General features: G+C 49.1%; 2 protein-coding genes across 3 annotated transcripts in view; one reads left to right on the top strand and one right to left on the bottom strand.

Moving 5' to 3' along the window:
- Positions 1-4,704, bottom strand: part of FBXO16 (F-box protein 16) — a 46,874-nt gene extending 42,170 nt beyond the window's left edge. Inside the window, exon 1 of the mRNA XM_040060846.1 lies at positions 4,655-4,704. The gene's annotated coding sequence lies outside the window, so the exon portion shown is untranslated. The remainder of the gene's footprint in view (positions 1-4,654) is intronic.
- A 506-nt stretch (positions 4,705-5,210) lies between these two features.
- The window catches only part of FZD3 (frizzled class receptor 3), a 45,336-nt gene continuing 23,235 nt past the window's right edge, over positions 5,211-27,311 (top strand). The window contains exons 1-3 of one of the 2 annotated variants that reach the window (XM_040060056.1): positions 5,228-5,269; positions 9,565-9,624; positions 9,966-10,452. In XM_040060056.1, the coding sequence (XP_039915990.1) occupies positions 10,264-10,452 (189 nt within the window). In that variant the 5' untranslated portion in view covers positions 5,228-5,269; positions 9,565-9,624; positions 9,966-10,263. Of the gene's footprint in view, positions 5,270-9,564; positions 9,625-9,965; positions 10,453-27,311 lie in introns of both variants that reach the window. The other variant, XM_040060055.2, reaches the window with a different exon arrangement.

Raw genomic sequence — 27,311 nt, 5'->3', positions numbered from 1 at the left:
ATAACAATTAAGCAGGTCTATCTCCATCACAAGCGTTAATGAATATTCCTTTGAACAGGCGGAATCACGATCCCTGGAAGCGTTTCCCCAAAAAAATGTGGACGTGGCACTTTTGGGGACGTGGCTTGGTGGCCACCAGGGTTGATGGTTGGACTTGAGGATCTTAAGGGTTTCTTCCAACCTTAACAACTCCATGATTTTTGCAGGAATTCCCACATCAAGTAGATCAGACGTTTTCCAAAATTTCCCCTTTTTGGGACACCAAATGTCCGAATTCCCTTCAGACAAAGCAATTTCTCCATAAAATTTTGCCCAAACATAGGAAAAGGGATTTTTTTTCCCCCTTTCGTCGTCTCTCCTGCGGTTGGATTCAGCAGGATAACGCCGTTCCTCACCTCTGCTCTCCAATTTCCAGGCTGGAGCCTGAAAACCAAATAATTCCTTCACCACGTTAAAAAACATCTCCGTTCCCTGCACGTATTTATTCTGTGAATATTTTTTTCTGTAAATCCCTCAGATCCTCCTTAAAGCTTCACGGTGGCGGGGTGGATAATGGGATTTTTGGGACAAAAGGAAGGCAGATCCATGAATTAAATCCCATATTGTGTTACCAGCCTGTGCTGAACCCAAACGCATCAAAACCCCAAAAAAGGGGTTTTGTAGCTACTCTCAAACCCCTATTTCTTCCCCGGACAGAATTCCTCACTATTTCAATGGATTAATCCTCAAAAATCACTGCGGGATCTGTCTGGGCACATCAATTTTGTGCTTAATTTTTCCTTCCTTTCTTAAGTTATTATGGAGTCAAATAATTAGATATTTTAAAAAACCCAAACAAACCTGAAAAACATGAAAAAAAAGACAACTCCTCCCCTGAAAAATGTGGGAAAAAAAGAAAAAAACCACACACACACATAAAAAAAAGCCCACAGAAAGCTCCCAAAAACAAACTAAACCCCCCAACAAAACAAACTAAATAAAACAAAACACTAAAAACAAAACACTAAAAATTAAAACAAAACCAAAAAAAAAAACCCAACAAAACCAAATCAAAACAAAGCAAAAAACTCGAAATAAAAAACCCAAAGCAAAACCAACCAACCAACCAAAAAAACCCCCAAAACCCAAGGAAAAATCTGTCGCATTTTTCGCTCCTTGCTCAGAAAATGAATTCCTTATAAAAATCTGAGTTTTTTCTCTTTTTTGATTTTTATTTTGCTTTTTTTTTTTTTTTTTTTTTTTTTTTTGTGTGTGCGTGTTTTGGGGTTTTTTTGTATTTTCTTGTTGATTTTTTGTTTGTTTGTTTGTTTGTTTTTTGGGGCTAAAGATCCTTAAATAACAAAACCTCTCTCCAGTTTTAACCTCCCAGCGAAGGCTGAAGGACTCTCCAAGGTTTCACATCCACCTTCTTGTGCAACCGAGTAGGTGGAATTTTATTTTTTTGGGGAGGTGGATTTGGGATCATTCCCTGCCTGGTTTCTGTTTTGTTTCCCTGCAATTCCAATGCCCAGGGTAGAGAAACTGCCAAAAAAAAAAACTGGTCCAGACACCCGTGTCCTGTTTTTCAGGGACAGCTTTGTCCATTAGTCACAAACTCGGCGTTCCCGCTCCGGTTTCCCTCGCGGATGTGGGATCGCGGGGCTGGAGCAGCCGCATTCCCAAAGCACCTCCGAGGATCGGGGTGTTACCGGGGAGGAGAAAGCCTTTGGGAACCTCTCATGAGCCAAAAACGTGGCTCAGGATCTGGGAAAATTCTGTCTCAAAACTTCGGGATCCGGGAAAAGTCGGTCTGAAATTTCAGGATTTGGGAAAAGCCTGACTAAAATTCCAGGATCTGGGAAAAGCCGGTCTGAAATTTCCTCATGGGACAGGTGGAGGGGCAGGCGTGGATCTCTTCCCTCTCCAGCTGTAGGACCTGTTGGAGATGTCTCAAAGGAGGGTTCGGGGGGATTTTAGGAAAAGGTTCTTCCCCCAAAAGGTGGGTGGGGCGCTGGAACAGGATCCCCAGGGAATGGTGACGTTCCCAAGGCTGCCAGAGCTCCAGGACAACGCTCCCGGGGAATGCGCAGGGCGGGGATTTTGGGGGTGTCTGTGCAGGGCCTGGGGTTGGATTTGGTGATCTGGGTGGGTCACGGGGAGAAATCACATTCCGTAATTCCATAATTCCGTAATCCCATAATTCCATAATCCCATAATTCCATAATCCTGTAATTCCACAATTCCATAAAGCTGCACAAGCCACAGAAGTGCCTGGATTGGAGACTGGACATCGGGGGATTCACTGGGATTCCCCAAAACTGTGCATGCTGGGACTGGGTGCTTATTTGGGAGTTCATTCATGGAATGGTTTGGGTGGAAAGGGACCTTCAAAATCATCTCATTCCAACCTCTCCCGTGGGCAGGGACACCTCCCACTGTCCCAGCCCTGCTCCAAGCCCTGTCCAACCTGGCCTTGGACACTCCCAGGGATCCAGGGGCAGCCACAGCTTCTCTGGGGAATCCTATTCCAGGGCCTTCCCACCCTCACAGCCAGGAATTCCTTCTCAAAATTCCATCTTCTGACAGTAGGAAGCCATTCCCTGTGTCCTGTCCCTCCCTCCCTCATCCCCAGCCCCTCTCCAGCTCTCCTGGAGCCCCTTTAGGCTCTGGAAGGGGCTCTGAGCTCTCCCTGGATCCTTCTCTTCTCCAGGTGAACATTCCCAGCTCTCCCAGCCGGGCTCCAGAGCAGAGGGGCTGCAGCAGCCCCATGGAAAAGCAGCTGGAATGCTGAGCGGGGCTGGGATTGGGAGGCTGCTTGGCCAAGGCCTCGCTTTCCTTCCGCAAGATTCGTTATCTTTGGACTGGCTGCCCAAAATAACATTCCAGAGATTGCTCCAGCTCGTTCTTCCCACATCTTCCCGGGACGGAATTCGTCAGGCTCAGGTGATCCCAAAAATATTCCAGCAGCAAGAGGAGGAGGGGGGGAGGTTGAAAAGGATCAAGCCTTAAATAGACATCAGGAAAATGTTGGTTGGCTGCTCAAAGAGGAAAAGCTATCGACACACAACGCCAAAAAAAACACCCCCAAAATCAATTTTCACTGTAAAAAAAATAAAAAGGAAATGTAGGAGCAGGTGGGAGGTATGGTAAATACCAGTGCAAAAGAGATTTGGGGGAAAAAAAAAAAAAAAAACAAACAAAAAAAACACCCAACAAATTTTGTCAGTTTATGCAGGGTTAAAAAGAGCAAAATTGCCAGAGCTGCTAGGAATTGTTTGCAGTCGGGATGGGAGGATCCAAGAAATTTGGATTATGAAGGAGACACAAAGTTTCACAGGGCTGGAGATGGGAATGGCGCCTTCTAACAGCAGGAAAATTTCACTTGGAAACCGCTGGAAATGCTTCCACTGGTTCCAGCACAAGTTGGAATTCTAAAACGCTTTATAAATTTAAGTGATTCCGTGGAGGAAAGCTTAACAATCCGTAACGATCATATCCCCATTAACCAGGGGCGCTGGAATAATTTCCTTGACCTGGGCTAAACCCTGCTCAGCCATGCTGAAAACAACTCCTGCAGAAGCAGAACTTTATTTCATGACTTTTGACCAGGGTCCCTGCAGAAATTAAACCTTTGTGGGGCACAGAGCCCGCTGCATGCAAAAGTTTAAGGATGTAATTCCCTCAATCCCATCAATCCACGTGGCAACAAGGGAGCGGTAGGAGAGTTCAGCTGGGAAGAAATTCAAAAATTTGGGAATTTATGGGAATCAGGCTCAAGTTAGAGCAGGGGAGTAATTTCCATTGTAAGTTATTACATCAAAATAAACAGCGCGGTGATGGGAGAAAGGATTTAAGCAGCAGCACCGAGCACAGGTACAGGCAGGGCGGAGGGTGGATTGGGAATCAATAACTGATTTCTTATTTCAATAATAATTAATAATCCAGCAAGGCTGGGACTTGTCCATGGATTCCAGCAGGTTTTCCAGGCATCCCCTGAGCTTATTTTGTTGGTGGTGCCTTTAAACCCCCTTCACTGGAGACTTCGTGGAACCACAGAATTGCTCAGGTTGGTGAAAGAGCTCTGAGATCAGAAAACCCAAACACAAACCCGGCGCTGATCCGTGTCCCCAAGTGCCACATCCTCACGGTTTTTGGACGCTTCCAGGGATGAGGATTCCACCACTGCACCCTGAGCCAATGCTTGACCCCCTAAATATCCTACCTAAGCCTCCCCTGGCGCAGCCTGAGGCTGTTCCCTCCACTCCTGTCCCTGTTCCCTGGCTGTCCCCTCCTGTCAGGGAGTTGTGCAGAGCCACAAGGTCCCTCCTGAGCCTCCTTTTCTCCAGGCTGAGCCCCTTTCCAGCTCTCTCAGCCTCTCTGGGGGCTCCAGCCCCTTCCCCAGCTCCGTTCCCTTCCCTGGACACGCTCCAGCCCCTCAATGTCCTTTTTGTCCCAGAGCTGTCCCCAGCGCTGGAGGTGCCCCAGCAGTGCCAGCACAGGGGAAGGGCACTGCCCTGGCCCTGCTGCCACCCTCGAGGTGCCACCGGCCTCTCTGCCCACCTGGGCATCCCCATCCATCCATAGGGATCCGTCCCGCACTGCCGGGATGTAAGCACCGGGAACACCGGCGCTCTGCAGAGCTCCCACCGGCATTTCCCCCACCGCCGCTTCCCACCTCGTCCCCTCCGCGTTCCCGACGGACTTTGTGCCACCTTCCCCGCCGCGTCCCAGCGCATTTGGTGTCCCGGCCCCGCCGTGCCACACTGCGGTTGTCCCCTTGGGACGACGCCCCACACCCGCAGTGTCCCCCGGGACGCGTCCGCTCGCTCCCCACCGCAGCGACGCCCCTTCCCCACGCCCTCCCGGGTGTCCCGTGTCCCCCCGTGTCCTCTCACCTTCCTCCTCTCCCTGCAGACGCCGCCTCCTCCTCTTCCTCCTTTTCCGCCTCCCGCCCCTCCGCATCCCGTCGCTATGGCAACCCCCGAGGGGGCGGTGCCAGCCAATCAGCTCCTTCCTCCTCCCTCCCTTCCGCATCCCGTCTCCATGGCAACCCCGGGGCGGGGGGCGCCAGCCAATGGGAGCCCCCCCAGCGGGGTTCGAGCGGCCGGGGGGTTCCGATCTACCTAGCAACCAGCCCGCAGCGCTCTGATTGGCTGGGCGGAGGGGAGTGGGCGGGGCGAGATGGCGCGGGGAGGGAGGCGTGGCCGCGCGGAGGGGCGTGGCCGGGCGCTGCCGCCGCCGCCACCCGACGGGCGCGCGCGGGAGCGTGAGGGCGGCGGGAGCCGCGCAGGTAACGGGGACACGGCGGGGCCGCGGCGCTGCCCTCAGGGGCTCGCCCTGCCCGCCCCGGGGACGGGCGGCGGCGGGGATCGGCGGCCGGGCGGAGGGGCGGCCGCGCAGAGCCCTGCGGCCGGCAGCGCGGCGCGGGGATCGGGGGATGCCGGTGCTGCGCTCGGCGGGCGGGCGGGCGGAGGACGGGGGATGCCGGCCCTGAGCGCCGGGAACGGGCCGGATCCGCTCTCCGTGAGGGCGGGGGATGCTGGCTCGTGTTCCCTTTACCGGAGTGCGGTACGGCGGCCTCGAGGAAGGGATGCTGGAGCCTCGCCGCCCTCCGCTGAGGGCTCGGGGGATGCTGGTGCTTCACCGCCCTCCGCTGAGGGCTCGGGGGATGCTGGTGCTTCACTGCCCTCCGCTGAGGGCTCGGGGGTGCTGGAGCCTCACCAGAGAGGGCTCGGGGGATGCTGGTGCTTCACTGCCCTCCGCTGAGGGCTCGGGGGTGCTGGAGCCTCACCAGAGAGGGCTCGGGGGATGCTGGTGCTTCACTGCCTTCCGCTGCGGGCTCGGGGGTGCTGGAGCCTCTCCGCCCTCCACTGAGGGCTCGGGGGTGCTGGATCCTCACCGCCTTCGGCTGAGGGCTCGGGGGTGGCTGGATCCTCGCCGCTCTCCGCTGAGGGCTCGGGGGTGGCTGGATCCTCGCCGCTCTCCGCTGAGGGCTCGGGGGATGCTGGTGCTTCACCGCTCTCCACTGAGGGCTCGGGGGTGCTGGATCCTCGCCGCTCTCCGCTGAGGGCTCGGGGGTGCTGGATCCTCTCCGCTCTCCGCTGAGGGCTCGGGGGTGCTGGATCCTCTCCGTTCTCCACTGCGGGCTCGGGGGTGCCGGATCCTCTCCGCTCTCCGCTGAGGGCTCGGCGGATGCCGGCGCTGTCCGTGCGCTCCCCGGATCCCTCCGGGAACGCCGTGCGGATGTTCCGGGCGTGGATCCGCCGCTCTTTTCGCCTCGGCCGTGCGGCAGCGATGCGAGGGGATGCTGTGCACTTGTTCCTTGTGCCTTTCCAAAAGGGATGTTGGCTCAGCCGGCGGCCTGCCCGCTTCCCACGCCAGGGAGCTTGCGGGATTTCCCTCTCCAGGCCCTTCCCATGGAATCGGAACTCGCGGAGAGAGGTGACAGACCTGTCCCTCCGTGTGTGACGAGTGGCATCCCTGCCCATGGTGCGGGGGCTTGGAATTAGATGAGCTCCAAAGTCCCCTCCGACCCAAACCATTCCATGATTCCATGACAATCATGGAAAATCTCGCCAGGCTTGTTTCTGCCTCTCCATCCTCCCTCTTTGCTCCTCATTGAAGCAGGGGATGTGGGGGATTACGGTGTGGCTGCCCCTCAAGACAGAGGAACAGTGCTGGAGTTTCTTTCCCACTGAATAATTAATTTAGAATGGAGTTGGGAGAATCGTTTATCCTCCTTTTGTGCCTTCGTGTGGGGAAATGCAATGGATGAGTTCCTCTCCTTTCTCCAGGGTCAGAACTGGGTGGGGAATGGCTGAGAGGACATTTTCCTCTCCTCCAGGAGTCTGGTTTGTTGTTTTATCTCCCCATTTCTTTGGGACAGATAACTGGGAATGAATTCCATCCTTTCTTTCTAAAGTCAGATGAGCTTTTTTTCTTTTTCCTCATTGCTCCCTTAGGGACTTCGAAATTTAGTTTTTGGAAAAAAAAAGAAATTCATTGTGGGAATCAACCCTTTCTCCTCGTGATTTTCGCTGTTGGTAATAATTGGCCGTGCATGTCTTAATTAATCCCTTCCAGCAAGAATTGGATGGGCTTCCCCTGCTGATAAAGAATGTAAAAATCCACAACCACACGAACAAGCTGCTCCATTTGCCTGCGTTTTATTTCCAGCGCTGGTGGTGGGAGGGGAGGCCTCCCCTCCTGTTTTTTATCCCGGGTGTCATCGAAAGTGTTTTGTTTTTATGTACATACGGAAAATAAACCGCAAAAGGCTTAACAAAGAGTGCACAAACTGGATCTGCGGTGAGGGAGCTCTCCTGACACACTCAGGGCTGCTCATTGCAGCACCCGTCTGTCTGCACCAATTAATGGATCGTCCATAGGCTGCTTTGCAAAACCTGCGGCTCCTTTCGCAATGGAATCCTTCTCTTTTTTGCTTCATTTCACCCGGAATTATTTCGCTTTTCCCAGGGCCAGGCTGTCCATTTTGGTGTGCCTCCCCCCACCTCCTGTAAAGCCATTCTTAATTTTAGTTATGATCCTCTAATTATTATCTTGAACGTGAAATGGAAAAGTCCTGAAGGGGCACGGTGAAATTTTTTCTCTGCTTTTTGCGTAGTTAAAACTTTTTTTTTTTTTTTTTTTTTGTGGCTCACTGAATCTTTGTTTTCGCATGTTTTCTTCAGCTTGAGGCTGTGGGGAAGGCAGAGGAGAGGTGGATGTGTTTGGATCCTGCTGTTCTGTGTGTCATTAACATGATTTCTATGGAATATTCCTGGACTCTTTCCCAAAACTCCCCATCCTGGCCTGGATTTGCCCAATTTTTCTGGTGCAGTCTTTAACTGGTGTGAGCACAGTTCACCTTAGGTTGCTTCTGAACCCTGTTTTTGGGAAGGTTTTTTTTTACAGATCGCTGCAACTGCACCTCAATTACAGTGAGCAAAAAAAAAAAAAGTCCCTCTCTCATCCTCTCTGCAAGGTGACCTCACTCAAATTGGGGAATTTGAAATCCTTTGGAGTTGGTTTGGGTGAAACAAAACAAAACAAAACAAAAAAGTGAATCCAGAGTTCTGGAGATGGAAAAATTTGTGAATCCAGAGTTCTGGAAACTCAAAAAGCTTTTTTTTTTCCCTGAGTTTGAAGAACTGTTTATCAAACTGTTAAACCCAAAGGAACGGATTCCGAGGGGGATCCAGCACCTTGCCCAACATGGGGATCCCAGACTGCTTTGGGTGGGAAGGGATCAATTATTTCCAATCTTTCTGCCAGGGAACTTCACAAAACTAAGGAGGGATTGGTTTTATCTGCCTGTAACTTGTGACCCCCTGCTCGGGAAGGCTCCAGGGCTGGTGATGCTGCCTCACCACGGCGCAGTTCAGCTCCTTGTTTCTTTTCCAGAGTCCAAATTAATTCCAATCATTTCCAAATTTTGAGAAATTACACTTCTTAAATCAGAACCTTTCAAGCTGGCATCATCAGGAAATTGGCCTAAAATCAGGTGTGGTTAGATGGAACACGTGTTAAACACTGTGGTCGATTTGGATCTTTTTTAAACCCACTGTGCTGACTCTTCACAGCAACACTGCCTTCAGAACACCAGCTGAGATCTGAGCTGTGTTGCTTCTACCACTTCAGGTTCTTTTTTCCTTTTCTTTTTTTTTTTTTTTTTTTTTTTTTTTTTTTTTTTCTCTCATGTTTTGTTTTTTCCTGGCTATGGAACCTCTCCTATTTCTATTTTTTCCCCCTTTTTCAGTGCTGCCTCAGCCCCGGCTTCCCCGCCAATCCCCGTGAGAGGGAGAAAAGCAGCCTGTCAAAGCAAAGTTGCCAATAAACTGAATTTAACGTGGTTATCTTTAGCAGCTTGGTGATTTTTCGGTTTTTTTTTTTCTTCCCCCCCCTCCTCTTTGCATGTTTGTTTTTAACCAGCCTGTCTCCAAAAATCTCCAGCCAAACCCTTTCCCCTCTCCTTTCTGGAGAAGCCCAGAATTGTTTAGGTTGGAAGGAACCTCTCGGGATTAATCCAGTCCAACCCACGCACTGCGCCAAGGGTTTAAAACCTTAATTCTTCTGACCATAAGATAGGCCCGTGTAAATAGAAAATGTGCGTAGCAGCACATGTCTGGTAATTAAATTCTTCCTGTCTCTCACTACAGGCAGAAAGGAAAAAACTTTTTCCGAGGAAAAACTCAGTTCTCTCAAGGTCGGGAATCCGCTCAGATTTTGTGGTTGCCCGCTTTTGGGAATATTGATGGGATATTTGGGGTTTCCTAGATTTCTGTTACTTTTTAAAACGATAATTCCCTTTAAAGCAGCTGGTTAGGGACCAGATTTTGCAAATTTATTAAAAATGGGCTTTTTTTGGTACTCTTTGAGGCTCTGTGCACGGAGAGGAGCAGGGATGTGTGCAATTAAAATGGGTTTGGTAACAACAACAACAACAAGAAAAAAAAGCAGATTAAAATGCCACATTTGAGCCCAGGTAGCCAAACCTCCCTGGGCAGGCCGGTGGCGAGCTGGGACTTGCGGGGTTGGTGGTGCTGGTGACTGGTTTTGTGTTTTTGTTTTATAATTATTCCTCAGGAGATGCTATCGGTGTGAGTGAGTCACGGAGAGCCTGGTTTCAGTGCGGCCAAGTGGAAGGTGTGGGGCTTTTCTAAAAATATTCCGTCACAATCAGCATGATCCCCACGTTTTCACCGCTTTTCCTCCATTCAATTCTCCCACCTTCCATCAAATCCCTCCGTTTGATTCTTCCATCAAATTATTCCGTTCAATTTGACCGCTTTCCGTTCATTTCCTCCAGAAATCTAAAAAAAAAAAACAGGATTGAAACTTGCAGAAGGACCTTGTAGCCTCACATAAAACTTGAAGCAGTTTGCCTGCCAGCTTAGGGATGGAGAGGTGAAATATTTTAATATTTTCATGCATCACCAGGGGTTTTTTTTTTCAATGTGTTCTGTCTCTTGTGTCTTGTGCTCCAGGTTTTCCAGGAAAAAACAAGCAGGAAGCCCCTGGAGCGCTGCCCTGTCACCATGGGGTCCGTGGTGTGGGAGTGTGGTTGAAGCCTCGATATTTAATTCATGCCACAGAGGACTGAGAAGGAGGAAGAAAAAAGGGGAAAGTTTCTTGCACACCTCCCTGGATCGAGCTGAGGATGCTGAGCGCAGAAACTCTTCCAGCTGGGAGGAACCTCAAGCGAGGCCCCGAAACATTTTGGTGAAAATTCCGGATCCCTGAGCAGCCGGGGGATCTGCTGGCCCCGTTCCCGGGGGTGGAAGGATGGCTTTGGGCTGGGTGCTGTGTTCCCTGTGGATTTGGGGCGCCTGGGTGGCCCCCACGGGAGGGCACAGCCTCTTCTCCTGCGAGCCCATCATCCTCAGGATGTGCCAGGACCTGCCCTACAACACCACCTTCATGCCCAACCTCCTCAACCACTACGACCAGCAAACAGCGGCTCTGGCAATGGAGGTAAACCTCTTTTATTATTTTTTTTCTCATAAATTTCTATATTTCATTTCGGCCATTAGTTCACCAATAATCAATAAGAGAATCCAAAGGGGAAAAAAAAAAAAAAAAAAAAGAAATCAAGGTATTGAGTAACTCAAATGTAACCCCAAATACCATGTTCTAAATAGTCAACATACTCCAGGACTACAGATTCTGCCGAATTGAATATCACTGAGTGGGAGATGCTCTGGGTCTGCTTGTTGTTTTAAATACCCAAAGTCTGATTTATACAGGGCTTTTTCAGTCTATTTTCCATCCTGCCCAAGGAGTTTCCTCACTTGGTGTTCTGTGAGAAGGCTAAAATGAAGGGAAATTCAGGATATTAATCAATTTCTCTCAACCTGTTCAAAATCCCACGAGGGAATTTTGTGCGGGTTCGGTTTATTTGTATTTTTTTTAAAGCACTCGGGAAGCCTTTGTGGGTGAATGTGTGAGAAATGAAAGGACGATGCTGCCATTCCATCTTGGAATGCTCCTCCTGACAGCACAGAAACCGAATTTCACCGTTCCTGTTAAACAGTACAAGGCTTTGGCTTTGTGTGGTTTGTCTGTTCGGAATTAAATGCGGTGGATTCTTTAAAATTGAGGTCCTTTCCCTTAAATTTGCCGTCTGGAGGAACCGTGGGCTTGGAATGCAGCGGCTCCTTTGGATGGGTCTGCAGATTCTGATGATCCTGAACGTGGAGCAAAAGGGAGTGAATTTTATTGCAAAAAGAGAGAAAAAGGAGATCATTTTGTTGTAGAATTGTTCTGGCAAATCCTGAGGCCCTGGCACAGAATTCCCAGAGATAAGCTGTGGCTGCCCCTGGATCCCTGGGAATGTCCAAGGAAAGGTTGGAACATCCTGGGATAGCGGGATGTCTCGAGGTCGGAATGGGATTTAAAACATCCTGGAATTTAATGATTTTATTTACTTATTTATTCTCTAACCTGTCTCAAACCATTTTCCTGCGCTTTTCCCTCAGTTCCCCTTTTGGACTGTGGTGTAGTTAAACCCTCCTCAGGCTTTGGAAGCCTCAGTTTTTATCTCCCCAGGTTTTTCCTCTCCCAATGGAATCGTTCCAGCTTTCTCCCCGCACTGTCCTTCTCCAAGTGCTGCCTGCAATTTTGCTGCTTCATTCCTGGGATAATTTGAATTCCCTTCCCCTCTCCCTTTTTTTTTTTTTTTTTTCCCTAGCCTTGTCCTTGTCCAGGACACATCACCCGGGGTCTGGGCACCATTTCTGATTAAAATCCCTCTTTTCCCTGATAACGGCCAACATCCTGCTCGTTTTTTTCCAGCCTTTTCGCTGCAGCGCTTTCAGAGAACTGCCAGAAACATCATTTTTACTTAAAATCCATTTGCTGGGAGTGGAGGAATAATTCCCTGGAGCCCCAAGCCTGAGCCAGAACAATCCCGGTGCAATTATCCCGATTTTTGTGGAAGCTTTCTGCCACGGAGAGGGGAACCGAGGAGGGCTGAGCGTGTCTCCTCTGCCCTCTGTGGTGCAAAAACTCCGAGTTGAAAGCAGAAATTGCCTGGCACTGAATGCTGCAATTCACACCAAAGCCGTTCTTGGGGTTTAGCGCTGGTGGGTGTGTTTAACACTCCTTTTTTTTGCCAATAAAATCGGCTTTTAAGGCGGCGATTCCAATCTGGGGGTGGATTAGGGGCCGCTTCTGAGTCAAGGTGAATGCTGTGAGGAGAACAAAGCTTTATCAAGATTAAATTCTCCTGCTTCGGAGTTTTGAAAGGGCAAAAAAAAAAGACTGAAAATCCACAGCTTTTCATCAATAAATTCCCATTCCTTCTATTAACTTAGGCTGCGCTTTAATATATACTTAAGAAGAGGGAATATTTCATTATTATTATTATTATTTGGCTTTTTAGGCATTATTTAATGACTCATTTGTTGTGGAGCTCTCAGATGCTGGGCTGGCTTTGAAGGCTGTTAAATGTTGAATTGTGGCATTTTCTGGGAACACCAAGTCCCCTCCCTGGTGGCTGGGAAGATGAAATAATGTAGGAGCAGAATCAGGGTGATTCATTTTGTGTACTGGAGGGGAGGACTTGCAAACCTCTGGTTTCCAGAACTTCTTTTTCACAGCACTTCCTGATTAAAAAAAAAGAACAACAAAAAACCCAACAACAAAAAACCACCACCAACAAAAAAACACCAAACCCACCAACCAAGCAAGCAAAAAACCGAGAAAAATTCAGCTGGTTTGTACCGAAAGGGAGCAATAAAACAAAGAGTGGAGGTGAAGCAAAAAAAGAATTATTGTCAGCAAAAAAAGAATTATTGTCGCTGTTAAATCAATAAATGCAGTGGACTTCTTTTCCAATACTGCCAATTGCTTAAAAACGTATTTATTATTTCTTGAAAGAATCAGTCAAGTTGCTTTTTAAGACTTTAGGCTGATGTAATTCCTTCATAATTACGTTAAAGTCACATCATCAGGTTGGAGAATTGGCAAAATCAGGGAATCCCAGGATGGTTTGGGATAAAGGAGACATTAAAGCTCATCCAGTTCCAACCTGGACACCTTCCACTATCCCAGCAACCTTGGACACTTCCAGGGATGGGGTGGCCATAAATTCTCTGGGAATTCTCTTCCACAGCCTCTCCCCCTTCCCAGGGAAGGACTTTTTTTCCCAACATCTCCTCCAAATCTCCCTTCTTTCAGCCCTGAACGTGGAATATTCCATCAGGGTCCCTCAGTGCGCTCCGGTCCCTGCTGGAATCGGCTCCTGCTCCTTGATTCCCTCCTGGGAAAGAGAATTCCTTCAGCTTTGTGCTTTAATCTGGGAAGATTGGAGGGAGGGCTGCTGCATCCAGGGGCTTGGAGCATTATTTTATTCCCAAAAATCCCTGAAGGATCTTGGTTCCTTTAGACAGAGGACAAGCCCCCATCCAACCAGGCTGCGGCGGAGACCGAAATGAGAATTATTTTGCCTCCGCTGCAAAATAAATTTTGTCTCTGCTGTTCTAAAAGCAGCAATAAAGGAGTGGTGACTCCCCGGTACTGAGGTGCCGGCATCCAGAACAGGAATTTCCCAGCTCCTGTGGAATTTCTGGGATGAGCTGTCCAGAGCTGGGAGCTGTCCAGGGATTCTTGCTTCCCGACACTCCGGAGGGTCACTCCTCCTTCCCTGCGGTGCTGTCACGCCCAGCGCGCTCTGAGGTGTGTCAGTGACGTTTTCCATAACCTGCTGAGGGGCTGCTTTTGGGCAGTATCCATCAGGAACGGCCGTTTTTAGGAGTGCTGGCAAAACTTCCCTCCCAAATATTCCCGAGGACGCTGCGGCGTCGGGATGGCGCTGCTCCCGCGGCTCCGTGTGTTCCATAAATCCATAAATCCTGGGCTGGTGGAGAAGTCAAATTAACCTTCTCCTCCCCACAGGGACCTGACCTTGTTTACCCATCTCTTTGGGTTATTATTGCTCCAAAGAATTATCCTCTGTCTCTTTTCCCTTTAATAATTCCTTCGGCCTGGAAGGATTTGCTGGCGCGTGGGAGCGGCCAGCAGCGGGGTTCATCTGCCCCGGTGCAGTTTTTGTGGGCAAACATTTTGATGGGAAAACGTGGGATTTGGCGGCCCCTTGGAGCCTGCGGCCGTTCCAAGGGCAGCTTTTGTCACAGATGAAGAAGAGCAGTTTAATTTGACGACTGCCAAGCTTTTTGAATTAAATAAGCTCTCAGCGCTTCCTCTTCCTCGCCCTGATTTTTATGGGACCCCGCAGATGATGGTATGGATCAAAGAGGCTTTAAAGGACGGGAGCCAGACGCGGCCGAGGGCTGAATCTGAGTTTTCTTTTGGGATTAAGCTGGAGGTCAAAGGCTCTGAGAAGGAGCTGATGCAGTCACCATATGGCCAGGGAGATAATGGCTCTTCCTCTGCACTCCATTCCCATTTTCCCTGTGAAAAAAAGAGCAGCAGTTGGGAACCAGGGATGCAGCTGGGTCGGCCAGGAGGTGGAAAAGGGGGGAAATGGAGGAATTGGGTTATGCTGAAGTTGATTTGGGGTTTGGAAGAGCACGGGAACAATGTCCTCTCATGTGCTGATCCCACCAGGGAACCAGAGCATTGATTGAAATAAACCCCCTCAGTCACGGATTTGTGGAATATTTGGAAGTCAATTTGCCACAGAACATCCACGTACGGATGTGAGGACAGCTGATTTTCCATACCCTATTTCAGATTTCGTGGTTTCTCGCCTGTTTTGGTGCTCACAGAGGACAATCCCGCTGAGCTGCAAGGTCTGTGTGCCCTTGCCAGCCCTATTTTTGTCACCTTTGGAGTCTTAGTCCATTTTCTCCACCTTTTTTTTAATTAGAGAAGAGCCAGGGCGTGTTCAAAATGGCATCAACAGAAGGCAAAGCTATATTTACTCCCAGCCCAGTCTCAACATCTGGAGCAAGTGGGAATTTTCCAGCAGAGGTAGGTCAGGTATTAAGTGTCTCATTTAGCGGAGTTTCTTTCATAATAATCACCAAGAGTGAGGAGAACGTAGAGTGGAAAATCCTTAAATTCTCACCCCCCTAATTCCACCTTTATTCCTTTTCTTCTTCTGCCTTCCCTGTCCGCCGCATCCCAAATTTCACACCTCTCTTTGGCTTTCTGCATTGCTCGGTTCTGCCTCCCGGCCTCCTGGAAGCACGGGCACATAAAGCTGATGGAAGAGCGGGTTTTAATCCGCACCCCGATCTCAGGCGCTAATTTGCAGCGAGGATTAATTTTCTCGTTGGCGCGCACCATGGCAATCCCCCTCGGAACAATGGAGCCGTGCGGGATCGCAGGGACGCGAGCGGTGCTGCGGCCGACTAAAGCCTTCCCTTTCGTTAGTTTTATAGTATTCTCTTAACCTGCAGCTGGAATTTTTACCTTGGAGCTTTTAGGTTTGTTTTATTGTTGAAGCAAAGGTGGAATCGCGGAGGTGCGGGCAGAGCCCGAGGAATTCCTGCTCACATCCTTGGGAATTCCTGCTCTAGGAATACCTGGGGCTCTCGTCTGTTTGAAATGCAGGAGCCTCTGGTTCGGTCTCTGGTTCGTGCAAAGGTGAAATCCTTAGTGGGAAAGAACAACCTGGGAAGAAGCAGAGCAGGTTTCGTACAAAAATGAGCGTGATCTGACATTTTTTGTAACATTTGTGAGATAAAAAGCGTTCTGAGGGAGCGGGGCTCATGTTTGAGCCATCATCTGGATCCTTTCCACAGGAAAATCCAGTGGACTCTTGAGATAATCTGAGTGAATCTCGCGAATTCCATGAATGGTGAACAATTCTGATTGTTTGGACAGGAGGGGCGGCCGCAGGGAGGTGATGAATTTGCATTCAGATAAAACACGGGGCTCTGTGCTTGATGGAACTGCTCTGAGGTTGGTGGAGGCTGCAGGAAGGAAGGGAAGAAGCTTTGGCTGGGAATTTTTGGATTAATCCAGACAAAAGTCACCTCCAGGAATAAATTTTGGAATTCTGGGCCGCTGCTGCAGTGATTTGTGTTTGAGGGATGTGGTGATTCCGAAAGTTGACAGGGCACAGGGAATGGGTTCCCACTGACAGAGCACAGGGTTGGATGGGATGCTGGGAAGAAATTCCTCACTGTGAGGGTGGCAAGGCCCTGGAATGGAATTCCCAGAGAATTTGTGGCTGCCCCTGGATCCCTGGAAGCGTCCAAGGCCAGGCTGGAACAACCTGGGATAGTGAGAGGCATCCCTGTCTGGCATTTCCAGGTGGGATGGATCCTTCCTGGATGGAACAATCACATGGAGCAGTCTCTGAACATAAAATAACGTTCCTTCCTCTCCCTGCACTCCAGGAAAGCAGGGAAAGGCTGACGAAAGAACCGGAACCAAAAAGAGACTCCCTTCTAAAACAAACAGAGCACACAAGGGGTCAGACTCCTGCCTGGAGATCACCAGTGCCCAAATATCAAAGCAAAATCGCAGGTGTGAGAAACCCTGGATTTTTTTTTCACCCTGCCTAACACACGTTCCCCAAAGAATTAATTTGAGAAACACTGATTTTCAGTCTTTTATGTTTGTCAATGAGAACAAGGCGCCGCGTGAGCGTTTTTTAAAATGCCAGCTACGGCAGTGAGAGGAAAAAACAAAGAGAATAAAGGTTTTGGGGTTTTGTTAAATTGATAAAACCCATGCTCGCACACTGGAGGTGAACTCTTGCCACCACGCTCGTATTTGCTCGAATCCGAGATTGATTCCGAACGACGATTTGGGCGGAAACGGGAGAAATGAAGTTAAATCTTAAGGGATTTATGCAAACGTAGAGGAAAGAAAAAAAAAAAGAAAAGGGACTTTTATGTAAAGATTCAGTTGAAAGTCAACGCTGCACATCTTAATCAAGATGTATTCACAGGGGGATGTTTTCGGGGTCAGGGAGGCAGATGGCTCTGCCTTGTGCCTCGTTCTGCAGCAGCTGGTGGAGCCTTAAGGAGGAATTACCGGGAAAGGTGGAACACGCACGGATTTATCTGGAATAGTTAAATAACGAAGCGCTGCGCAGTCAGCTGTAGCTTGGCGGATGTAAATTTAGATGCCGGAGAATGTCGTGCTGCTGGAGAATTTTTGGGAATATTTGTTTTGCCTTCTACCCGCCACGAGGTCGTGGATATTCCTTCCCATCTTTGTATGATCTTTGTGCAAAAAAATAGGCAATAAACAATGTTTGGCTGCTTGAAAGCAGGGTGGCTTGGCTGGGATGTGCTTTTTGCATTGGAAATTGGCTTCTCCCGGCTTTTTCTGGTGCGTGATGGTGGTTCCAGTTATAGGATAGAGAGATCCAGAGGGAAAACCACACCAGAGTGAGAAGACAAGGAATAAATCTGGAATAACTTCAGCACCGAGGAGCAGCTGTCAGAAATATTCGTCTTGCTGGCATGGCTGCAGTCTCCTTCTTTGTTTTGGTGAGTTTAGAGGAAGTTCAGATGGTTTTTAGGGATTTGGGACACCTCCCACGATCCCAGGTTGCTCCAACCTTTGCAGGGATCCAATGGCAGCTTCCTGGGGAATTCCAGCCCTTGGAGCATCTCTGTGGCCTCCTCTGGAGCTGTCCCAACAATTCCGTGTCCTCCTTGTTCTGGGAGCACCAGAACCATGCTCAGTACAGGGATATATTGGTGATATTCTGCAGATTTATCCATTTTCTCCCCGAACTCCTGACGTTCGGAAGAACATCCACACAAATCACCAGCAGTGACGTGAGCTGAGCGTGGCGTGAAGAGTTTCCTGTCCTTTCTTTGGTTTGTTTTGGGGTTGTTTTTGTCTTCCATCAACCACCTGCTGCTTTGGCATTCCCTGCTTTCCGTGCTGAAGACACAACAGGTTTTCCTTTCTGTGTCATGAGTGGTTTTACGGGGCTCGTCCTCCGCGCTGCCTCTTTTACGAGGTGCCGTAATCAAGACGTGCCATGTTTATATTTTTATGGAGCAGCTGTTTCTGGTTTCGTGGAGTAGATGCAGCGCTCACAGGCCGATTGATGAAACACCTCCAGAGCCCTTCAGTCAAGGGGATTGTTCAGCACCTTGACAGGAGAACGTTAAATTCTCCCGTCGGATTTCGCTCCTTCCCAGTTTCCTTGTGGTCTCCTCTCAATCAATTTGATGCAATTAACTGGACGCAGAACCAGCACCAAGTTGGATGCTCTGTCCTTCAAGCTTTCTTTCGTTCTGGTTTATTTTTAAGACTTTAGAACGCCCTGGCGCCGTCTTTTCAAGGACACCTTTCCCATTTTCCTCCCATTTCCCTCCCGTCTCGCGGTTTTGGCCGGGATCTCCCCGCAGCTCCTCCCGTGTCCCGCGGGGTTGTTCCTATGGTTACCCCCTCTTTGTGGGGGGACAAAGGTTGGCATCCCGCTCCTCCCGAGCCAAATTCTGCCCTTTGACTCCCTCCCCTTTTCACACCCCTCGCCGAGCTTGGCCTCCTGCTCCATCCCAGGCTTCTCAGCCCGGGGGGTTCCCATGGAAACAGGGAAGGAAATTTGAAAAGAGAAGCACAAAGGGCTGCTTAATTTGAATTTGAACCCGGGGAGGAAGGCTCCTGGCAGCAGTTCGTCATTGTGCGGTGTGGAAACCCCGAAATTTATCTTCCGAAAGTTGCTTTCAATTTGTAAACTTGTTTACATTCCTTGTTTTCTTGGTTTGCGGGACAAAAGTTGTTGTGTCCGTGGCGCTTGAGCGAGGAGAAACATCTTTCTTTATAAATTCAGGGAGAACAGCCCCGGCCAGCCGCTGGTTTTCCTCTCCCCCTTCACAGCTCCCGAAGCATCGCTCGCGTTTTTGACATTTCTCCCTGAAAACTCGCGTGTGTGGCACATTTTCCACTCCGTAAGGGCTCAGTCGTATCGTCCGCTATCTGCATCCTTTTCTTTGTGGGGGAGTGGGTGAATTTCGTGTCCTTGGGAATCAGCAGCGCCAGTGCTGAATCCCTGCTCCTGAGGATTCCATTTCCCTCCTTCATTCTACGTTTTAACCCTCGCCGTGCAGGTGCAACACGCAGAGATGTAACTGCAGAGGATAAGGAGGTTAGGAAGTTTGACCTTGGATTTCGGGTTTGCTGCTTGTTGCCAATAATTAAGAAAAAAAAAAGGCAAGGAAACAAAAATACCGTGGGATGGCGGCATTTTATCTGCGTGTTTTACAAATATGTTACATTATAAGGTTTGATATGAATGCGTTAAAGGACAGGGGAGTCACTTTGCCTCCAGGTTTTTCTCCGTGGCTTTTTGAGTGACAGATGATCCAGTTCTTCCTGGAAAAGCCTTTACCTCTCACCCAAGAAAAGAGGAGTTATTTGGGAATCTGTCCTCCCAAATCTTGTGGCTAAAACACCGACCCTGCAGAGCACGCAGACATTTTCTTTCCTCTTCCTTGGCCAATCGTTCCTCGCAATAACCTTCATTAAGTGGCATCGCAAAAAAAAAAAAAGGCAACGCAGTTCTGCAGATCCACTGGCCGCTTCGTTTTTTATTTCTTCCCTGGTACCACGGGAGGCGGGCTGCTTTTGTCTGGGAATTGCAAACTTCCAGGCTTTTAAAATTTTATCCTTTGCCTCCCCTCCCGCTTTGCAGCGGCTGCCTTGAAGATTCCGGGGTCACGGAGGGGACTCGGGAGAGCCGGAGCCAGGACGGGCAGGGATCTGTGGCTTTGGGATGTCCCGCGGCGGGAGCTGATCCATCAGAAAGGAGCAGTGGGATGGATTAAAGGAGGATTTTTTGATCTGCGGGCTGTCAGCGCTCATCCCCGAGCTGGGAAGCAGTGGGAGCCCGGGAGTGAGGGAAGAGCCGAGCTCATTAAGGGATGCACGGACACTCCTCCCCACTCTGCTGCCCCATCCCGCTGCTTCCAGCTCCTTTGCCTTCCCTGCCCTTCAGCTCTTCCCTCAGCTGCATGCTCCAGCCCTTTGGACACTTTTACAGGCACATAAAAGGGATTTTTTTGCAGTTATTCAGTGGGAAAGCACACTCGCCCCTCTCACCTCTCCCACCCCTCTGGAGGAATTCAATGCAGCCTTTCCTGCTTTCGCAGTCTGATCCCACTGATTCCATTCTGTGTTGATTCCCCCCTTATATTCCATCCACATCCTGGCATTTTTAGGAGTGTCATTTGCTGTTCCAAAAGGTTTTGAAGGGCTTCTTCCACAGCATCCACAGATACTTGCTTTCCCTTTATTCAAAAATTTCGGAATTACCCTCTGCAGAGTAGTTGCACCATCTTTTTGTCTGTCCCCTCTCTTATTAATCTCGTTATTTTTTGGCTTCGTCCTGCTTGTGAGTGTTCCGGACATTTTCCCCAAAATTCCGTCTGTGGTGCAGAAGGGAGCTGGGAACAAACTCCTGGCCTCAACAGGGAGAAAATCACGGACTTTTGAGGGAAAAAAATACTCTTTAATCTATTTTGAGAGCACTAAAAAAACCCCTTTTAGGGTGCCGCAGAAACAAACGAGTGGAGGCGCCCTGGGAATTCCTGTCAAATATTTATCTGGTGAATTATTAACTGAAAAAAATCGAGTCAGGGGCTTGGGTTTGTCCTCAGTTTGATGGCTTTGGTGAGGATTTCGGGACTGGTCGTTCAGAGGTGGGTAACAGCTGTCTGGCCAGTGGAAAAGAGGGATACAATTGCAATTATTTTTAATTCTTTCCCCCTGTCCTCCCCTGTAGCGTTCAGCTGTGACCTCATTAACTTGGCACTGAATGGAAGGGAGAGTGTTGCCTGATGAATCTTAAATTTTAATTTACAGCTGCTGCGTTCACACACGTTTTCCAGAAATGGTTGGTGGTTTAAAAAATGGTTAAAAATTGAAGTCGCCCGCTAATTATCTTAATTCCTCTATTTAGAAGCCTAAATTAATTTTCATTTAATCCGTTGGAGTAAATTGAGGTATTCTCAGTCTTTTCTGCATTATTGTCTGGTGAATAAAGAGGCCTGTTTGTCTGCCCTCTTGTAATTCCTTAATTGGGGAAGAGAAGTTTATATTGGGACGGGCAATTTCTCTGAAAATTTTTTTAAAAAATCCCAATAAATTCAGTCAGTGTTTGTTTGTTCAGAACCTACGGGGTCCCCGTAGAACGGTGATCATGAGAGAAAAGGAAAATCTCTTTCCAAAGACTGCAGTTTTCCCCCAAACCCACCTCATCTCCTCATTGTTCGTGTCCAGCTGTGCAGGCGGCGCGTTGGAAGAATTCCATGACTGATACCAAAATCTGGGAAGTTGTTCCTGAGGTTCAGCTAAAGCTCACCTTTGTATTTCTGCAGTGGCTTTGTTGGCTTGCTCACAGTACAGGATGGTTTTGTGTGGAGCCCCAGTGAGTTCTGCACTCAGACTTTCAGGTGAATTTACAGGTTTTCCCGAGTAAAATCTGGATTATGTCGTAATCCAGCCACATCTTCCCAATTAACGCATGAGAAGAGGGCTGAGTGCTGCAGCCTGAATTTCCTGGTGTTGGAAATGGGCTAAAATAATCTCCAGAGCCTGAGAATCCTCACAGACAAAACAGTCTGGAGTTAAAAATTGTGAAATGCCTTTTTTTGGGGAACGAGGGAGCAGAGGAGCAGTAAGAGCTGTGGTGGAGTAAATATGGAATTAAATGGGAGGTGCAGATTGGGTGGTGGGGCAGCTTGATTTAGATGGATCCTGCTCCAGTAAATGCAGAGAAATGAGGATGAAATTCCTCCCTCTGATGGAGGGGAGGGGCTGGGATGGAATTCCCAGAGAATTCGTGGCTGCTCCATCCCTGGAAGTGTCCAAGGCCAGGTTGGAGCAGCCTGGGGTAGTGGGAGGTGTCGGGCTTGGAACTGAATGAGCTTTAAGGTCCCTCCCAACCCAAACCATTCCGGGATTCTGTGATTCCATGATTTAGGGGACAGCAGGGCTGCAGAGTTTGTGGAGAGCAGACCAGGAAAACCATCCTGAATTATTTATGCACGTGGAGCAACCTGCTGAGTTTTGAATTGCTTCCACCAAAAGACAGCTCCAGTGCAGCCTGCCTGGAAAGCCCAACGTGAGGGGAAAAAGAACATAATATCTTTATTAGAATTATTCTAAACCATGCATTTTAATTATTTCTCTGTGAAATACCCTCAATTTTGAGGCCCAAAGATGCAGATTTTCTCCCCCGTCCCACATGTGTGTGGTTTTGCTGGGATATGGGTTTAACAATTGGTCTGCAGCGTTAGATTGAGACACAGCTGTTAAAATATCAGCATTCACCTTGCAGACGCGTTTTGTTTGCTATCCAGAATAATTTTTGTAACTTTAATCCGACAGATGATGTTCTTCCTTCAGTTTGCATCCTGTTATTTATGGATGTTGTTGTAGTGGGTCAGGGCTGTGCTCTGTTCCTTCCCAAAGGAAGGAGCAAACAATGTATCTCCACCAAAAAACCCTTTTTGGGGACTTTTCCCCGGAGATGCATCATTTTATCCCCTGAGTACTTTTGGGGTTTAATTTGGGCAGTAACTGTGTGGGATAGAAACTTTGTGGATGTTGCAGGATCATTCCTGGAAGGGTTTAGGTGAGATTTCTTTTTGCAGGAGCGGAATTCAGCAAAAATTCCCTCATTTAACCTCTTCCCAAGGAGTTCCTGCTCCTGGTTGTAGCCATGGAAGACAGGAGAGGTGTTGGAGGGTGATTCCTTCTTGGAGAACAGTCTTCAACATCCCCAGCTCAGGCATGAGGGGATTTATTCCGACTGAATCCACGGTTGTTTCCTCATGGTGGGAGAATCCTGAGGGAGAATTCCGGCTGCCGGAAGCAGGCCAAGCTCCCCGAATTCATCCAGCGTGGCTGGTTTGTCACTCGCAGCCTTTCTGCCTGCCAGAACTTCTGCCCCTCCTGGCTGCCAAAATTCCGCTCCAACAGCCTCGTGCCTCTTCCCTGCCATGGCAAGAAGGGTTTGTCTGGCGTGCTGTGGGGCTGAGGCTCTGAAATCCACTTTAATTTACCTTAGACCCAAGGGAGAGTGGCAGAGGAAGGGGATAAATAAACATTTGCCCCTTTGTGGAAGTGTCTCAGGTGGGATTTGCCCTAATTTTGTGACCATTTGATGACAACAAAGTTGACGTTTAAGGCCGTCATAACCCTGCAAGTCCTCCTGGTTGATCTGCCAAGAAGCACTTGGGCTTGAATGTCAGAATTCCGGGAACAGGAGCCTTCTGCCGTCCTCATCCCGTTGGAAAACACGGAGATCCAATAGTCTGGCTTGTAATGTTAAACACCCTTGGACATCCTGCTGCACCAGCTGGGTGAAAAACCGCAGCGGAGTCACACGAGGAGTAGTGGAAGTCGCGGAACCTTTGAGAATTAAAAGTGAATCCTCTGCAGTGGGAGCGTTCAGTGTCCCCTACGTTTGGAAATTCAGCTTGTCTGGTTGTATCCTGCAGGGTTTTAATGCTGTGTTACGTGGCAGACGCTGCCAGCCTGCATTTTTAGAGCTGCAAAAATGAAAAAGGGAGGCGAATACAAATGGTGACTTTGAATTTTGGTCAGTGTCAAATCCTCTAACAAATCCCACCAGACACTTTTCCTCCTTTGCTCAGCAAGAGAAATTTTTGAGCAGTGAATCTCCACACTCCTCTCTCCTGTTGTTTTCCAAGGAGACTTCACTGGAGCTGGTGGGAATTGTGTGACCCTGCCATGTGGAGAAGGAGGAAGAGAAGGAGGAGGAGGAGGAGGAGGAGGAGGAGGAGGAGGAGGAGGAGAAGGAGAAGGAGAAGGAGAAGGAGAAGGAGAAGGAGAAGGAGAAGGAGAAGGAGAAGGAGAAGGAGAAGGAGAAGGAGAAGGAGAAGGAGAAGGAGAAGGAGAAGGAGAAGGAGAAGGAGAAGGAGAAGGAGAAGGAGAAGGAGAAGGAGAAGGAGAAGGAGAAGGAGAAGGAGAAGGAGAAGGAGAAGGAGAAGGAGAAGGCTGTTTTGCTCCACTTCTCACCACGGGTCTCCTTCCTCTCCCCATGGTGACAACAGCACTGGAGCATTTCCCAGCAGGCCTGGGAGCTGTGATCACACTCCCGCTGGGAATGTCATCCTCGCAGGAGATGGGAATGTGTCATTTCTGTGAAAAACGTGATTTTCATGACATTTACAGCTCCTGCCCCAGAGTTTCTTCCTCGCCCAGGCGAAGTGTCTTTATTTAACAGTATCTAAAATACAGTCCAGGGGATGGTGGGTTTATTTGTGGATTTATTTCCCTGGTGACATCCCTCTGGAATTCTCCCAGGCCCACCACAGCAGGCACATGGAGAGGAAGGAGGAAGCCCAAGCCCCCTCAGCTGCCACCAACCCAACGCTCCCTGCGAATGGAGATGGTTACCAGGACCACCCACCTGCCTCCCCCCATTCCCAAAACACTAATCCCGCAGCCAGGGAAAGTGTGGATTGACAGATGGATGCCGTCTTCCAGAGGAACTCTGGAATTTAAAATGCAGCAGGAGACGTCTTTACAGAAGAAGAGCAGATGGCTTTGCTTTTTGGACCTATGGGCAGAGATTAACGTCAGTCGCTGTCTTTTAACCGCTTCCATCTCTATCCTCCTTTTTTTCTTTTTTTTTTTTCCCCTGCAGAAATTAACCTTGGCTGTCTGTCTGCAGACAGAAAGCTTGGGATGGTTTTTCATGATTGCTGCCCTCTCAGAGCCAGGCAGGTAAAATAATTGGCCTTGGGTTTTAAAGTGAATAACAGGGTGAGTGCCTAGTTCAACATATAGCATGGAAAAAAATATAATTTAAACCCACGGTAATTGCTTGTCTCTTTCTTTGGTTGGAGTTTCTTAAATAACTATTTAAATGCAGACATTTATTTTTAGTGCTAAGGTAAAAACAATCTGATTTTTTTTTTTTTTCCCATCCCAGCCCCTAAAGCGGTGCAGTGCGAGTTTAATGCTCGTTGCCATCAGGATTTTTCCAGCTGCCACGAAATGACGAGATGTGGGATATTGGAAAGCTGTGGGGTTCATACAGATCGTTGGGAACAGCTTTATTCCATGCTGAAGGGGAAAAGCTCAACAGGCAGCCGGAGCTGTGCCCCGTTCGGCTTTTCATACGTGTAGCGCTGCGAGAAACCAGAAATAATTCCGAAAATAAAAGCACACCTCAGTTTCCCAACAGGGAAGCAGGAGGTGAGGTAAGCTGGGATGTGCTTTGTGCCAGGAATTCTCGCTGGACGTGTCTTGGCACCGAGCACTCGGAGCAGGCTCGGGCAAAGTCACCTTTTTGCCTTCAGAAAGCAGAATAAAGCGTCTGCAGTGCCAGAGCCACAGTGAGCTGGGCGAATTGGGCTGATTCCAGGAGAAACGATCTCACTCCTGCACACCTGGCTGTGTTCATGGCCCTCGCTGCCACCTTTGATTTCACGGCACGATCCAGCCAAGCTGGGTGGGGAAAAGAAGAAACGGCCCCGATTTTCTGCCGAGTTCGTGCCCCAGATCCCTGCGGTTTGCTCTGTGTGAATATTCCCTGATTTTCTCTAGGAAGCAGCGGCTGGGTTGAGGCAGGACCCTGTTTTATCCCAGCTCTTCGGCTCAGGTGTGAACCTGGGACATTTCCAGGTGCAGTGTGAGCCCTGGGAGCTGCGGGGTCCAGTGAATCCAGAGAGGTTCACAGGAGCCTGGAGAGATGGAAAATAAATTTTCAGAGTCTCGAGGAAACCGAGCAGGAGGCAGAAGGTGCTCAGTGGAAGCGGGAGCTGTCAGCAGAGTTAAATCCAAAACAGATCCAATTCTCCGGGGGAGGCAGCCTGGAAGGCGTTGCCCTTTGAGCTGCAATTCCTGATTTTTTTTTCCCTAATGAACAGCGAGCTCCATCAAAGGCCGGGAGATTCAGGACAAAGAGCTGCTCGTGTGGCTGCTCAGAGCCGGGATGTGCCCCGAGGCAGCTGCTTCCACCCGGGAATTGCAACAGCAATTGAGAGTCATAGCATCACTCTCTTCCCAGGAGCCTGAGGGGAGAAAAGTTCCCTCCTTCCCTCTCTGGGTTTATGAGGATGCTTCCTGTTTAGTTCTCTGATCAAAGAACAGAATGTATAAATAAACAGGATGGGCAAAGATCACCCGAGTAATTTGGTTTAAATCTTGCAAGGCCGCTTCCCAAATAACAGCCAAATGTCTGTGTAAGGTAAAATAATTTGGTTTATTATCTCTCTAGTGCTGCGAGGTCTGAAATTGGAACTCTGTTCCCTGGTGTATTTATAATTTGAGTTACTGCCCTTGCTTTGTAACCAAAAGTGAGGGTTTGTTAAGAAACTGATTTGGAGTGGGGGGAAAATCTACACATTCCGCCTCTCCTTTGGCTTTCATCCCTTGGAGGATGAAAGGAGAGCATCTTCGAGGTCCCTTCACGCGACAGCTGAGTGGCAAAGCGAAGGGCAAGAAGAGTTCCTCTCTTCCTAAGCGTTTATCTCTTCCTTCTCCTGGATTTCCCAGGACTTGGCCTGAACCGCTGAAATCCGTTTGACTGCCACGCTTCCTCTTGCCCTCGTCCTCTTCCTTTTTCCTCCTGGAGCTGTTGGCCGGGCGTTTTTCTGCAGCACATCCCATTGAACAGAGAGCCTTTTGTTCGGCTCGATGTCATAACTTGCGCTGTGCGTCCTTGGGCAAGAGCATGAAAAGAGTCTTTTAATCTCCCTGGGTTTATTTTTAATAGGGAACGACATAATCAGTAGGTGGAGGTGACTTTTCATCTCAGGAGCTGCGAGGGGGGAAGACAATTTGGAGATAATTTTTTGGGGCGCTCACACAGAGGGAGCTGCCCACAGGCACAAATGCTGGCTCAGGGCGAGTGAGTCTCTTTTTCTGTGTTACCAGGAGGTGTTGTAGGGATTTTTCTTCTGTTTTCCAGCTCAGCCTCTTCGTGATTTTAAAATTCCCAGGATCATTTAGGCTGGAAAAGATCTTTGGGGGGTCATCGTGTCCGACCTGTGACCGATCCTCACCAGCCCAGAGCTCTGAGTGTTGTTCCTTGGACACCTCCAGGGATGGGGACTCCAAACCTCCCTGGGCAGCCCCAGCCGATGTTTAACAGCTTTTCCATGAGGAAATTCCCTCGGATGTCCAACCTGAAGCTCCCCTGGCACAGCCTGAGGCCATTCCCTTCACCTGGAGCTGTGTTTGCACACCTCGAGATACTCTGAGGTCTCTTCCTAAACGGTTCGGCCTCTGCAACGCCACCGAAACCAAGCAGATCTTTGAACAGAGGTAAAATAGCAGGGAAAGAGGAACTCTGGGAACATCTTTTCTAAGTGGGAGGTGTATCAGATGGAAGTAGGGGAGGAATTGTCAGGAGAACTTGAAATTTGGGAGCAGGTTTGTGAAAACTTGCAGCGGCAGGAGGCAAAACTTGG

The sequence above is a fragment of the Hirundo rustica genome, chromosome 3, assembly GCF_015227805.2.
Source record: "Hirundo rustica isolate bHirRus1 chromosome 3, bHirRus1.pri.v3, whole genome shotgun sequence".
NCBI lineage: Eukaryota > Metazoa > Chordata > Aves > Passeriformes > Hirundinidae > Hirundo > Hirundo rustica.
This window is presented reverse-complemented; position numbering and strand designations above follow the sequence as displayed.